Source organism: Opisthorchis viverrini, assembly GCF_000715545.1.
Source record: "Opisthorchis viverrini unplaced genomic scaffold opera_v5_5, whole genome shotgun sequence".
In the NCBI taxonomy this organism is placed as follows: Eukaryota; Metazoa; Platyhelminthes; class Trematoda; order Opisthorchiida; family Opisthorchiidae; genus Opisthorchis; species Opisthorchis viverrini.
The window spans coordinates 3408082-3423765 of NW_008751661.1; the positions used below are offsets into that span (position 1 = coordinate 3408082).

The 15684-nt window shown below is 42.8% G+C and overlaps 1 protein-coding gene across 1 annotated transcript; it reads right to left on the minus strand.

Moving 5' to 3' along the window:
• Positions 1-5269: 5269 nt before the first annotated feature.
• T265_00547 (hypothetical protein) lies at positions 5270-13369 on the minus strand (the record flags this gene model as incomplete). The annotated part of the gene is made up of 7 exons (XM_009164351.1): positions 5270-5494; positions 5602-5682; positions 7109-7161; positions 8199-8392; positions 10696-10811; positions 13120-13219; positions 13305-13369. The coding sequence occupies 7 exons, from the start codon at positions 13367-13369 to the stop codon at positions 5270-5272; spliced, it is 834 nt and encodes a 277-aa protein (XP_009162615.1).
• Positions 13370-15684: the final 2315 nt, after the last annotated feature.

The window sequence follows — 15684 nt, forward strand, 5'->3', positions numbered from 1 at the left end:
TCCCACAGCTGGGATGAACCTACGAATGACGCGTAAACAGGGAGAACGAGAGGGTTCAGAAATAATAAATAAATAAATGGTGGTATCGACACCCGTTTGGTGTATGCGGCAAGGAAAACTGCATGTCGTACTGCGATCGGTGCGTCGTGGAACTACTCGTATTTGTGCACTTTGCGCTTGCTGACGGGCCAAGGAATTAATTAGGTTACCAGACCATGATGTTTTGAACAAAAGCTTAGGTTTTTTTTGGACATTTGTGTGAACATCTTGCTTCCCCCGTCTACCTCCATTCTTTTCTTCACTATAAGGCTTTCAAATAGATCATGGTTGTACGGCAGTGAAGCATCGGTGTTGAACATTGATGTCATGATGATGATGAATATCGCTAGGTACTGGCCGAAGCCCAACGTTCTCACTGGCGTAACCAGGGCCAATTTATCCCTACGTTCAGCTGTAGTACCCTTGCCGTATCTTGCTGCCATGCTACCCGAAGGAAGCACGAGGGCTGAGGTACTGCCAGTTTGCTCAAGCCTAGACAGGAGTTGTCGAGATGCGTAGTTTGGGTTCGGACCACGGACCTTCCGGTCCGTAAGCTGGCACCTTAACCACTGAACGCTCTCAAATTAAGAGGGGAACCACAAACACTAGACGCACCTTCTGCAGCAAACCCCTTTGGAGCCATCAATCCCGACCAACCGGGTCAGTAGTCGTAGCGGGGTTATTCGCTTAAATGATGCTATAGATAAAGCCACTCAAAAAGGTTTTGACAATCCTGTTTTTGCCGCATATGAAGCACTCGTTCCTTCCAAGGAACCACCGTCTGTGAAGCAGGGAAATCCTTATTATATGAATCCTTAATTTTGTCGAATTGATCTCTTTGACGACGATTTGCAGAGCACTCCTCAGGTAGAAACAAGACAGCTATTTTGTCGGCAGCTGACAGTTTCGCTGCTGACAGTTTAGCCGTCGGCCAAAGTGAAATGAACCAACGAGAAACACATTTGCAAATCAATTTGGTTTCCACGAGATACTCAACTGAGTCTTTCGTTTATGTATTCTCCAACTGAATGTGCTGCTCAAGAGCCGCATCATGTTTCAGTTGGTACGTTATTCGAGATATCGCAGTACATTTTCATAAAGGAAACTACTCACAAGGTTACAGATTTTAAGAGTTCCAAGCAATATTGTGAGTAGTTTCCTTTATCAAATGAACCAAGTTCTACCCGTACAAGGGTAATCCGAATTGGACCGGGTGCCTTTGAGTGCATTCAGTGTGGGTATTCAGTCCCCAAAATAACAATCGATTGGTTCTGTTTACGACTCATCTGCGGAGGTCTTTGCTGTTCGCGGAGAATTTCAACTAAATGTACCGTGAGTAAATTAGGATGATACAATCGAGGGATTGCGGATGCACACGTTGTTAGCTTTTTTCAAGTCCCCTACGAGGACCGTAAGTAGTGAGAGCTTAATTGTTCACAGGGAGATGCCAGCAAACACCTTTTCCATGAATTATAAAGGGTCTGCCGTTCGTTTTGTCAACCCCAAGAAGAACGTGAGCAATCTTAAGACAGTGACCGTGTCATTTTGTCACTGTGACTTGTTTTCATGGTACTTTCAGAACATTTCAACAGCCAGAAAACGACGCTGCCGACGTTTAGTTCGATTATGGTTTCATCTTGGGTCTGCTATTCAAGTAATCGACACTTCGAATTTAGAAACAGTTCGGATGGTACTTCTGACACGACTTCCTATTCTTTCATTCTTGTTTCGCTACTTGCATAGAACACTTGTCCTCCGTTGGTGCATGAGTCATTTCTTATTCGTCTTAAATTGGATCCAGATCTTATTGAGCTAAACTATGATTCGACATTCCTTCGAACGATTTTAATTCTTTTTTTGAAAAAAAAAACAATCCAGATGTGTCGTTAGCACAACCGTCGTAATTCGGGACAGTGGATAGTTGAGAACTTGTGCTTCACTGGAAATTCAACGATATATAGGAGAGGGATCTGATCCATTTTGTCTATCCAGATAGGCAGATAGTTTGAAGAACACTTACTCAGGTCGGCCACTTGAGGTGAGTACACTCGAGTTACTTCTCGCGATATAAACTATGTTACGACGCTTTCCTTGAATCTGAGTAAAACAAACGTGTATCAAATCCATTTTTAACAACGTGTAAAAATCGGACATTGATTTTTTGTGAGGGGTATACATGCTTAGATTGCTTGTACGGGCTGGTAGCTCTTGTGTTCACAGGTGTCGTTTCACACAGGCACCGAACGCCTAATCCAGATAATAGTGTTCTAATTGGATTAATTCGGCTTTCAGAGCAATACAGCTCCCCATTCGACCGAGCGGTTGCTTGATTATGATTCCTCGCACGCGAGTATCACGGGGACAGTGGATCAATCTGAATTCCTGGGGTGTCTGATCCCTAACTGTGTGCACATTCGTGGTCATATTCACGTGTTATCAGTTTTGCTCTAGCTATGTACTGGCGAGAGAGTTTAACCGGTGATTAAGGGTTGAACAGCGCAATTCTTGATTTTGTGATTTCCATTGACTATCAAAGAAACAAAGTTTTGGCATTTTCATAAAGGCGACCTGTGTGCAGCACATTCAGTTGAAGAATATCATAAATGAGAGATTCATTTGAGTCCTCGTAAAAACCAAACGGATTTGCAAACGAGTGTATTTCTCGACGTTTTGGTCTTGTTTTTCAGTTGATGACGAACCTTTGCTGGTATCTTGATTTGGTAACACAGGTAGATTTGCGCAGAGCTCCACATCCGGCTCCGTGTAAACTATGCGTTCACATGTGGTTCGTCACTGGGAACCACAGGCTTGGGTTACCGGGTTTTGCTTGAATTCATTGCTCTCCTAATAGATAGTATCATAATTTTTTACCGCTTTTCATTGCTTGCTACTGTATTTTGTTTCATCATACAGAACAGTATTGTACTATCTGTCATTCTGTTTTTTTTTGGATTTGATTTTATTAACATATATATTTATTTCACATGTACGTCTGGAAAGGACTCGCCTTAGCACTCGACGATTCGCGGGTTTTGGCCTACAACAGCGCCAGAGATGATTCTGCGTGGTCTTCGTGGCACGAAATTCATTGTATAGTGGCCAGCAGTAGTTGTCCGTATGTGGCTGAGTGTGTCTTAGGAATGGTACGGGCTACTGGAGCACCTTGAGCGTGGATGGTGTCTCAACCGCCACACTCGGATGCTACGATCCACCAGTTGGTCATGGAGACACTTTCAGAAGTCCCCCTCCGGTCCACCCTTTCTTTTATTTCCTGGGGCTCACACCAAGTAGTATGCGTCCAGCGACTCAGCGTAAACTGCACGTGCAACTATCCACTGTGTGCCGGAGGCCATTGTGTTCGCTTGATGTGATTGGCCGGTTCGGAAACGATTGTCCGGCCACCATATTATACACTGAGCAATGTTGTTTACTCTTTGAGGGATTCTGGTGTTCAACCTTCGGTCAATGTATTTGATCTGATTGATTTTGCACACTGAGTGTAACGGACTGAGTTTCGGACACGTTATCAGCATAGTGTATACGCTTATCTGCCTTACGCTAATAAAGACAGAAAACCGGTCGGATTTGTTCTTATCTTGGTATCCGTGCATAACTGATAATCGTCCCCTCGCAGTTATTAATATACTTGAACCAAGTCTTGTGATTGACTGCAATCCGATACAGATTTGCCCATCAGACTACTGGACGCTTACGCACACGGCTTGCGCGCTCCAGAATGAGAAATTTCGGGGGTGAGCTTGGGAATCCGATATAGACCTGGGGGATCGCAGAGTCCTGTTGATGGACACCAGTAGGCCCAGACATGATGGCATATCAGTAAGCATTATCTCCGCAATAAAAAAACGAGTATCCATAGTCAGTCGTCAATCACACCAAGTTTCCCCAAATCACCACTCTTCCCTTCACTTACTACCATACAATCACATCCGTTCGCCACGGATAAGTAGGCGGTACAGGTGCAGCAGGAGCTTATTTACTTCAGCTTAACCGCCGGCATTTTGAGACTGATCCATCATGAGGATGCTGGTGCTCCGCAGTTCCGATTCTTCTCATGTCGGCGTGTCCGCCGGTTGAGCAGCACCATCAATTTGATGATGTTGGTTAGTTCTTCGCGAGTGACTTATGAGTCAATCGTTTACTTTCGAGTATCAAGACCCATTGATTCCCAAAATTCGCCGCACCTACATGTACGGCCTTTCGCTTCTGACCAGTTACATATTTACCAACGGTACAAAATGGAAATTTGTGCTTCTTAAACTCACCTGGAGTCTGTCTCTCTGTCATAGTTGTGGTTCATTTGGGACCAGAGCACTGTTTGGCTGTCATTGTAGTGGACATTCGAGAAAACGGTCTGCTGTGGTGCAATGCCTTCCACATGGCCTACTCAGTGTCACTGGTTATGAAGTAAGATTCCCTCAATCTTGTCATTGTAGTGGACATTCGGGAAAACGGTCTGGTGTGGGCCTTCCACATAGCCTACTCAGTGCCACTGGTTATGAAGTAAGATTCCCTCAATCGCGCATGTTTTCGACCTCTGAAGTGTTCGGGATTCTGCCTGACCGTTGTATACACCCAATTTTCAGTGTAGGTGAAGTTATGGAGTACTCGAATAGTAAGTTGGTATACCGTCCATATGTCAGTTTCTTCTACAACTGTTGACAATGAAAGAACAAGGCGCACCGCGGTTTTTATGTTCACTCGCAGATGATGGTTGCCCAAGACTTGTTTCCGAAACCCCTAGAAAGCGATCCTACCCTTCGATATTCGAGCACTGGGCTCCTTATCAATCACTTGGTACTGCCCAGGCAGCCCCAGGAAAAATTTGGAGGTCAAGCTCCAACAGCCGAGCGATGGAGGGAACAGTCGTCCTAAAGCATTCATGCTCAAGCATTAACGGATGACCACAGGTGAGACTGTTACCGCGAGATGCGCCAGTTCTGTTTCATAATGTGCTAAAAGAGCTCAACCTTCAAACCGACAAACGTAGTTCCATAAGCTCGGAAGCTAGCTTTTATGCGATAGCCAGGCAGTCCGTCGTTATATCGAAATTGCCATTATGACAGGCTTATGGTCAGCAGCTAATACTCCAACTATTGATAATGTGTTACAGATACCGCGCTATTTTTCTATCCCCAAGAGCTGGTTAGTGTTAGAATGAACTCTGAACGCCCTGGAGAATGAGAGGCAATATCGAGGGCATCTGCTTTGTCTATAGCCGGGATTTGACCCAGATATTGTTTAATGACAGTTCATTGATACCACTAGCGTTTTGGCGTGCTGGCGAAGGTGCTGGCGTAAAGCGTTCAGCTGTAGCACCCTTCCGGTGCCTAGCTGCCATGCCACCCGAAGGAACCACGAGGGCTGGGATACTGCCAGGTTGCCCAAGCCTAGACAGGGGAAGTCGAGTGGCCGAGGTCGGATTCGAACGACGGACCTTCAGGTCAGTAAATTCGCGCTCTAATCACTTGGGCCATCTCGCCCCTATCAGACAGACTCTGGTACCAATAATCAACTCCACCGTGGTGTTTCAGTGAAAATCACTTTTGGAATGTGAACCGAATTACAAACTTTCACACAGCAAACTGAAATTTTTGGTGAACGGCATGCTCCGCTGATACACTCCTTTGCAAAGCAAAATCAGTGAGGCATGTGTGCGTTTTGAACCGTGCGTGACGAGACTTTGATGTGTGCGACTGCATTACCAGTGAACGCTCCTTTGAATGTTTCCTGGGTGAGATAATCTATTCCCAAATAACCAAGCGCAAAAGAAGTAAACTGAGGACAATCACGTCTAACTGGAGTGTTTTCAACAAAACCGCAAAGGGGTATTTGGCGGCTGCATCGTCATTTCAAGCAAATCAATCCCAGGGGAAAACGCAGCTGGGTGGAGAATAATCTGTCTACGAACAAGCAGAAGTGATATCAGAGTCTCATTGTCTGTGCATGGTAGCGAATCCGTCAGGAAGCAAACTAGGGGTTTTCCATTCGTTCACATTTCACCGAGAGCACAGCAAGTGGTTCTCGTGATAGGCATGTATTATTCGTAGCGAACATTATTTGGACGTCGACTTTAAGATATAAGCGCAGCTGAAACCGTTACAAGAAAGTACAATAGTCACTGAAAACAATACGGGCCACATAGTTGTGCATATTGAAAAGCGGATATACCGCATCGTAGTTCCGACTTGGCTGTCATGATTATATATGACTTAGCATACGGCAGCGAAGCATCAGTGTCACAATGATGTTGCTGTCTTAGCTTGTTATTCTGTATGCCTCCGCTAATCCCAACCACCAAGCAAGCTAACTTACATATCGGTGAAACTACCGAGCACCAGGATATTTCTGTCTTCGATTACTTCATATGGAAACATCAAAATCGAGAGATTCAGCTGGGTTCCAGGTAAGTCTCTCGAAAAACCAAATTACTTTGCAAGTGAGTGTATATTCGCTTATTTCGTGCAATTTGGCTTCAAGTAGAACATACGGTTGACGGAAACTCGGAGACTGTGCCTACCTGATGAGCCCCAAGAGAGGCGAAACCGGTCGTGGGTTGTCAACTAATTTTCAGTAATCTCATAAGTAGTGCGTTACAAAAATACTTCATATGGTCTTTTATCCCCATCCGTTCAAGGGTAAGAGAAAAGTGAGTATTCGACTCAGGTTTGAAATAGACCTTCTTCATGTTGATATATGCCGGCATTTTCACAGGTCATCTCGTACCTTCACCCGAAATGTATGCGGGATATTACAAATTGGATACCTGGACTTATCGTTCTAATAAAGGTGGTTGTGCGTCTGCACTGTCCAGTGGCAAATTCACGTGCAACATTTCGGTAACTTACCATGATTTACCATTTGCGCCCCAGCCGGGACGTTCTAAGAGTGGATCACCCAGAAATCAGAGTTCTAATGGCCTCCGATTTGCTATGGACTTTGGCGAAAAGTCGAATCCAAAGGCTGCGTGATATAACAGCATGGGGTTGCTAGCCTCATCATCAACTTCGACAGTTCTACTCGCTGGCACTGTGCAGTCAACCTCACTTACAGGCGAACGAACAATGCAGTTTGTTGGAACGATAAGAATGCCGATAATTACCACTGATGCCCACACAAAAGAAAATCTTTTGTTTTCCAGAAGGTTTTCCATCAATTCGCATGCGCATTCTAATGTCCAGTGACTTTTATACAATTTTCGGGCGAGCAACGTATATGCATCAGTTTTGGGGAAACGTATTTCATCGCCCTGGAATGGGAATAACCGACAGGTTTCAGGACTTGGCGTCGGTCTAATCCTCATAAACACATGTCGAAGGTAGAGGAAGATAAAACCCACTAAAAATGTAGTGAAACCAATGATCACCAAGGAGTATATGGTTCACTCCGTTCTATACACATTACCGCTTCATACCGTACATTTTTATAAGTGGAACTGGGAATATATGAAAAATACAGATATGAATAGTATATCTCAAAATACGTGTTTTTATGATATACGATAAACACTTTCTATCCTTGTAAAATCAGGTGGTAAATGGATCTGCAGCGGAGTTTAGTAGATCCCCAACCGGGCAAAACAATTTCACTGACACTGAGATGTTCATATCACCGTCTGTCTCAAATTTATTTGTCAAGTGGATCGGTCAGTAATAGAGGTGCAGTCGTCATTGGGTTAGCCGCAATTTTAGAGAGTGATGTTTAGCTGCTGGCAGAACGTCGATCTGAACAGTGCCCAGTTTGCGTTTGAAAAGGGGCTCAATCAAGATAGGTGAAACCCAAAGAACACAGGTGCACATTAAGAGTACAATGAAGAGTCGTCAGTTCATGGCCGGAAAACGCCCCAACAGACGAAGATAGTTCAGTAGAGTTCCACTGTGACTCACATCAACACGAATTCCCTCTTATCAGCAAATATACAGTTTGGAAGCAATGGTTTGAATAGACTTGAGAACTTCTGATGTACACTGTCCCCAAAGAACCTAAAGCTTCGAGAAATACACTCATCTGCAAATTAATTTGGTTTTAACGGGAGACTTAATTAAATCTCTCGTTTACGATGTCCTCCAACTGAATGTGGTGCACACAAGCCGCCTCATGATTCAGCAAACTTGTGAGTAGTTTCCTTCATGAAAATATACCGCGATATCCCGAATATTGTGCCAATTGAAACATGAGGTAGCCTGTGTGCAGCACGTTCAGCTGTAGGACATCATAAACGAGAGATTCAATTGAGTCTCCCGTTAAAACCAAGTTAATTTGCAGATGAGTGTATTTCTCGAAAGCAGTCCAATTCGGGTAGAAGTAGATCATAAGGTTGACGAAAACTCGGGGACTGCGCCCCAAGAAGAGTGAAACCGGTCGTGGGCTGTCGAAGAGTTTTCAGCAACCTTTATGAAAACCTAAAGCTTCTTCGGACATGACAAGAAGTTTCCTAGTTAGGGTAATAATCTCTAATATAAAGTGCCCTTTGGATGATATCCAGATCGGCTCATCTAACGGTTTCAGATAAAAAGGAAAAGAAATCATTCTAGGAGATGAGTTTTGAAATGAGTCAAACTAGGATGCACGTTGAGTGCTACTCAGTAGTCATTATTAATAGGGCGGCGCTCGTACAAGGTTCAGAAGTTCATGTCATTTGGGTGGGGTAACCAAACTGGCTAAAGCGGTGAGAGCAAACGAATAAACACACGTGACGATTGGAATTGAATACACGCAATTGAAAACCGATTAGAAATAGGATCAGAGTGATCGATAATAAACTGAACACAAAGCGGCTTACGTACAAGGAGCAACTAAGCAACGGTGTCATAAAACCCAGTGACTAAATCTACCAAGATGATGCAGCGCTGCTACATGCAACTATGTAGCATACTGTGCCGTGGCACCTTCAGCAGATCTAATTTTATGATTGTAATTTGACTCTCAAAGCACTTGCTGGGCCAATAGCATAGCCGTTTTGCAAAACGTATCTGCCCATGTCAGAATTTGGCTATTGGAATACAGATTCTTGGAGCTGTTTGAGGCATTGCTATTTGGTTTCTGACCCGTGACTGTTCTTTGAATGCATACAGATCCGCAGGTATAATACAGCTGGTGGATAAGTTTGGATTTCGTGACTGAAGATGCGTCGTCCTTCTCTAACCGGTTGTGGAAAGGCGTGTTTCCTTCGATCACTAATAATTTATCACCGATCTGATTTAGTGTAGCTTACACTGAAGTATATTATCTCTCTTGAATGGCAAGTCCGGCACTACCCCAGGTTTTCCTTGAGATACACAGTAGTTGCCTATATCTGTGGATCGCTGTCTCTGCCCGGTTGCTGTGAATAGTTGAACCATCCCTGTAGTTCACCTAAGGTGTCAATGAGGTACAATCTACAAAACAAGGCCGTAACTGGGACGTATCCCCGTCCGGCCAGTGAGATGTTTTTTTGGAACGTGAGGGAAACTGCTCACAAGGTTGCTGAAAACTCTTCGACTGCCCACGACCGGTTTCGCCCTTCTTGGGGCTCATCAGGTAGGTGCAGTCCCCAGGTTTCCATCAACCTTATGTTCTACTTTAACCCAAATAGGACGGTATTGAAAAGTATACTCATTTGCAAATCAATTTGGTTTTCACGAGAGACTCAACTGAATCTCTGTTTATAATGTTTTACAACTGAATGTGCTGCCTCATGTTTCAGTTGGCACGATATTCGAGATATCGCAGTATATTTCCATTATATTTTCGTCCGTATGGGCTTTCTGAAGACGATTCTCAGTAACCACGCATCACTTTGTTTACTGAGTATTACTTTCAAAAATACGATTCTCTAATTTTGCGTTGTAACTTTCAAGTGACTGCGTGAATAATATCTGTGCATTCTTCATACTGGAGACAACGGCTTCCTGGGTCCTTTTTTGATAATATACGTCCAACCTGGCCCACAGATATATCAGTCAAGATGGATTCGAGTTTGCTATACATCTTATCTCGATCCTTTCTTCTACAAAGTATCTCGTTGTTGATAGATTGGGTGGCTGATTGACAAAACAAGAAAATACTGAAATGCGCTACTTTCAAGACACGGCGGGCTTGTGATATACTGAAAAACTAAAGTATTAGAAATGAGTACGAACCCAGGCATAATTCAGTCCACTTACCATCGAAAGCAGCCAGCGTCACGTGATCAGAATCATCTGGTTTTTCAAATTTGTCCAAGGCACCTTATCAGCCAATACTCATTGTCACTGAGCCAATAAGATCAAAATTCCGAATGAGGAATTGTGATGCCGATTACTTCAAGTGAAAAAGTAAAGCCGGTTTTACACACATTAAAACAAAACCCTGTGCCACCGAGATTAACGTTGTGAATCAAGTGAGCTGGCTGGTTCTCCGGCTTCTTAAGCCGTAGTCTGTTACCAGGTATTTGGAATAGTTTTAAGGTTTATCAGTTGAAAATCTGACCGGTTGATTCGAATCTATTGCAACTGCATTGTCAGTTTGGCTTTAATCATCACTTAGGAGAATATCTGTACTATTTTGCTGTGTATAGCTTAGGTCTTAAACGATAGACCAGGGTTGGTAAATTCGTAATGCACTACCCATAAGGTTGCTGAAAATTCGTTGACTGCAACCTTATGAGTAGCGCATTACGAATATACATGTATCGCGAAATCTCGAATACCGTAGCGACTGAAACATGAGGTGGCTTGGTGCAGCACATTCAGTTGCCCTGAAACATCACAACAAACGAGGGATTCAGCTGGGTTCTAGGTAAGCGTCTCGAAAAACCAAATTAGTTTGCAAATGAATGTATTCCGCTAGGGTTGGTAAAGTTTAAATTTGATAACAGTTTACAGATTATCCACACGAGAAACTCTGCCATCTAAACCGCCAGTGCCACTCACAGTTGAAGAACTGAACTAGTCTGTGAAATGTATTTCATACTAGCATAAGCATAAACAGACATTTGCAAGGCTTAGCTTATTTGCTGCGAAAACAGACGAATGCGTTTCTGATTAACCGTTTTTCTGTTTCCTACTTTCCACTTCCGCCCGAAGTAACAAAGTATCGTCCGACGAAGTGATTGACCCAAGTCGGAGGATTGTCCGCGTGACACTTTGCCGAAATGACGTTCACTAGAATGAGTTTTGTTTATTACAAAAACGAATGTAGGATTTTTCCAGGAACTCGAAATCGGACATGCCAGCTTGTGATGACACTTTGTGAGACGTTCCATTTCTCTCAGTCCTTGGCGCAGTGCGTGTGAAACAAAACAGGTGCTTACTGAACCGGAATATTTATTTTCACACTCAAGATTGATCTAGTCGTGTGAGAACCACTACTCTCAGAACAGATGCTTCTCAACAACATATGGCCCCAAAAAGACACCATACGGAATAAGTTCACCCACCAGGTTGCAAACGTTTTGAGAATCTTGACATTCCATTTCCTTTAAAACTTGGTCTCACATCATTAGGCAGAGACTTTCCGCGTTTTATACTGGTCGTCTGGCAGAAGTATTAGTTGTATTAGGGGTTGTGTAATTCAGCGGTGAAGAGTTTTGGGAAGCGGCTACCTTTTCGATGAAAGTTGCTCATTTGTAATCTTCGTGGTTGATCCCTTTGTTCATCAAAGTTCGCACAGTACAGTATCGCCGTTCCGTAGTGACTCAATATGAGTTTTTACTGCTCAGTAAGAATATGGCTTTATCGGATTTTTCAAATACTTTCTGATGAAAGTATCTTTGTTACGACCAGAGTAACGTCATCGTAGGCATCAAGTGATCTCCATTCTGTATAACATTCTGCATCTTAGAGGTCACTCTGTGTGGACCGTCGGATCCACAAGGCTATCTCAACCTCTAGGACTATGAAAACCTCAGAATCCTTGAGCACGTCTCTCAAGATGTATTCGGTTTCATCAGTCCGAGTTGATCTACCGTAAAATTAGTTCAGCAGCAGACACTTGCGGAAGGATTTTTAGACTATTTTAAATTCAAATATCCTTTCAGAATTATAAGTAGTGACAAAGTTCCTGTCTCTGACGAGATCACTAATAAATTGGGGCACTCTCTCCCCCGCATATATTCTTAAATCTTATAGTCTTGCTTTTCTATTCAAGTTGGTCCCATAATTTTTTACTTGTTAAAGGAAATGGTGTCATTCTGAGAACACTGCAGTGACGCAAGGTTAGATGAACGGTTCAACCCGTTTGATGCAATAAAGTGAATTGAATGATACTCTGCAGATCCGCAGAGCTAACAATCCGGGGAACGTGTTTGCAAGAATGCTTGAGGAGAAGAAATTAACATCACAAGTCAAGCTAAAATAAAACTTGTTCTCAAAGGTAGCTCGATGATCGAAGGAATAACGACTGGGATAGTAAGATGGGAATGCATGCATGTTAGACTATTCGCACAACACGGCTTTTTCAGGAGCATCCCATCTGTCTTTTGTTGCAACCGGAGTTAACACAGGTTTATCTCTTCCTGTTTTCAATCTGTGGATGGATGGAATTCAGCTTATGGACTACGAAGTCTAGCAAAGTGGCATTTGTTCAGGCTGGCTCGGGTCTCTAATTCTGGCTGCAGCTACCTCTTTTATATACTGGGGTGGAGAGCATTAGCAGAGTACGATCTAGCAATTCGCGTTTTTCTAATCATGAATTCCAGATATCACACTATACATTTAATAGATTTGACCCTGTCCAACTTGGTAGCATGGATATCAACCGGAACAGTGTCCTTGAAGTTTGCGAATCATGAGGGAGCGACATATCAGAGACTTGAAAAGAATGAATCAGGTAGTCATCAGTTTTCTTCACTTTGTATTCTACATTCGTTATATTGTGGAGGCAGTTGCACACACTAGCGAAATTCATACTCAAACCTTAGTCTCTTAATTCCACATCTCCTAGCGAGTTCAATCCATCCACAGCGCAAAGTGAACAACGAACACAGTGAGTTACTAGCCGTGGCTCAAGAGTCAGTTCCAAGTAACCATCTCAGAGTCTGATCTCTCCAGTACTCAGTGTATCGTAACTCATCCGCCAACTTAGGTTTGTGAACCTACAAACTGGGTACGGATTCAGCGGATTCATTTGCAAACTAATTCGGTTTTTCGAGATACTCACCTGGAACCCAGCTGAATCTCCCGTTTGTGGTATTCTCAGGCAACTGAATGTGTTGCACCAGGCCACCTCATGTTTCAGTCACTACGATATTCGAGATATCGCGATACATGTATATCTTCGTGACGTACTACTTATAAGGTTGCTGAAAATCCGCCGACAACCCACGACCGGTTTCGTCCTTCTTGGGGCTCATCAGGTAGGCGCAGTCCCCGGGCTTCCGTCAACCTTATGTTTTACTTGAAACCAAATTGCACGAAATAGCGAATATACACTCTTATGCAAACTAATTTGGTAGTTTTTGGTAATTCGGTAATTTTGTTGATTTTTGGTAATTTTTGTTACGGATTCATTCCGAAATTGGTTGTACAGATCTGCATTTTGTATGATGTGTATGAACCAGACCGCAAAAAATTGGCAAGAAAATGATATTCGGAACGAAATACTTCCATTTCAACTAAGTTTTCTGAGTAATATATACCTTGTCAGAGTTTGTTGTATCAACAATAAATAAGATCTCGGAAAAGTTTAAACTGACCAGTAATGTCTGAAGCAGTGTCGTATGCTAACTTTCCTCGTTGCCCACACTATTCACAAAAACTTGCAGGTTACTTAGTAAATGAGTGACCAAACTATCATAAAAATGGAGTGCATGAAATTATCATCAACAACTTGGAATATTGTTAGAATTTCGGAGGTTTGCGACCGCACAGTCACAAGGAAACTGCAGTCCATTTATTCAAATATTGTCGAAAAGCTAAAAAACGAGAAATTGGAGCATTTTGAACTTCGAAAACCGTGCAACAAATCTTCATGGATCTGTGAGTAAAAATTAGAATAATTGCCGCTACGTTTCCCAAAAAACTGCTGAACTGAAGGGAAAAGTGCCAATTTAAAGTTCCCACTTGGAATGATCACTAATTCTTTTGCACCAGTTTATGAGACCGGTCAAATCAGGCACATCGAGGAACCGGACTCTGAAGGGGTCCGTGAGGCAAGTGGCTTAATTTCGGGGCTCTTATGTCACTTGGAGACCTGGTGACATGCTTATCGAGGTGCTGAGACCGCCACTCAAGAAGTTTAGCGGAAACGAGCAAAGTGACTTTGATGGGATCAGATGGTGGAGATGTCTCAATGCGAATATGAAGCGTGTTGGACAATTCACTCGTTTTTACACCCAGTTTGTATGTAGATGATATTCAGAAAAAGCTGTACAAAATTTATTTGGAGATCCATTTCCTCGAGCAAAAATGACAAGAGTTCTGGTAGTCATTTTTATGTGGGACATACCAAAAATGGAAGGCGCTGATGAAAAATTATTTCATACGACTTCAGCCTGAGGTAAGGCGATTCAAAGCGGTATAGATGGAAAAGCTTGTTGACCGCCCGCCATCACCTATATACTTAATTCTTAATGCTTAGGCTAGCGGATTCAAAAAACACGCTGCATAGCTGAACCGACGGTAAACACCGGTTTTTGAGTTTGCCCTGACTACATCTTGTGGACGTAACAGCTCACTAGTTGATGATTATCCTTCAGTAGAGTGACTAGTTTAGAAACAATCCATTAGTATCGGCGACTTGGTTAAGCTGACTCGTGTGCAGTCTACTCGACGAACTAGGCAGCTCAAATGCAATCCATCTGCTTAGCGCAGAAGAACACCCAACAACCAATTCGCCAATATTTCTTATGACTTTCAAACTACCCTGAATGGCGGTAAAATATATCCTGACCTACTTACGCACACGCAAAAAAGCAATAAATATAAAACTAAACGACAAATTCAGCCTAGACACATACCTGGTTGAAATGGCAGGCTCGGGAAATTCGGATCCATAAATATTTTTATCCGCCATATGTGATTTCATCAGTGCAAAACACATTCATCATTGAGGAAAATTAAAACCACAACCGCAAATCTAGGACGCGGTTCCTAAATAAATCACAAATCTGTTCGGCGCGGTTTCTGTTGTCACAACTGAAAACCTGATTTCCGACAATTTTTCCTGAATTCTCCGAAATGAGTGCAATTTGTGCTTTGGCGCTCCGCCTCAGGCCATCAATTCGATATTTTTGTGCTTTTATTTCCCCATTTTCGTAACTGTAATTTTAATTCTCTCTCTCTCTCTCTCTCTCTCTATATATATATATATATATATATATATATATATGCTGTCGGTAAAACCATAACATTGGCCAGCATCACCAGCAGCAGAGCTATTATTTAGAAAAATAGCACAACAGTTCAGTACAAGACTAATTTACGAAAAATTGGAATCCCTGTGAGAGATTTAATAGAGCAACAGCAAATAAGATTTGGAATACGCCTACCTAGTATTCAATACAAACTTTCTATCCGTAAACCAGTTTTAGGCCTTCTGACCGTTGCTTGTTTTTCTCAACACCTACTGTTAATCAAATAATCCGGCGTCTTTAGAGGGAAGGCTTGACTGACATTCTAATAGCATGGTTATTCGACAATCGGTTACCGCTGTCATTTCCACCGTTCT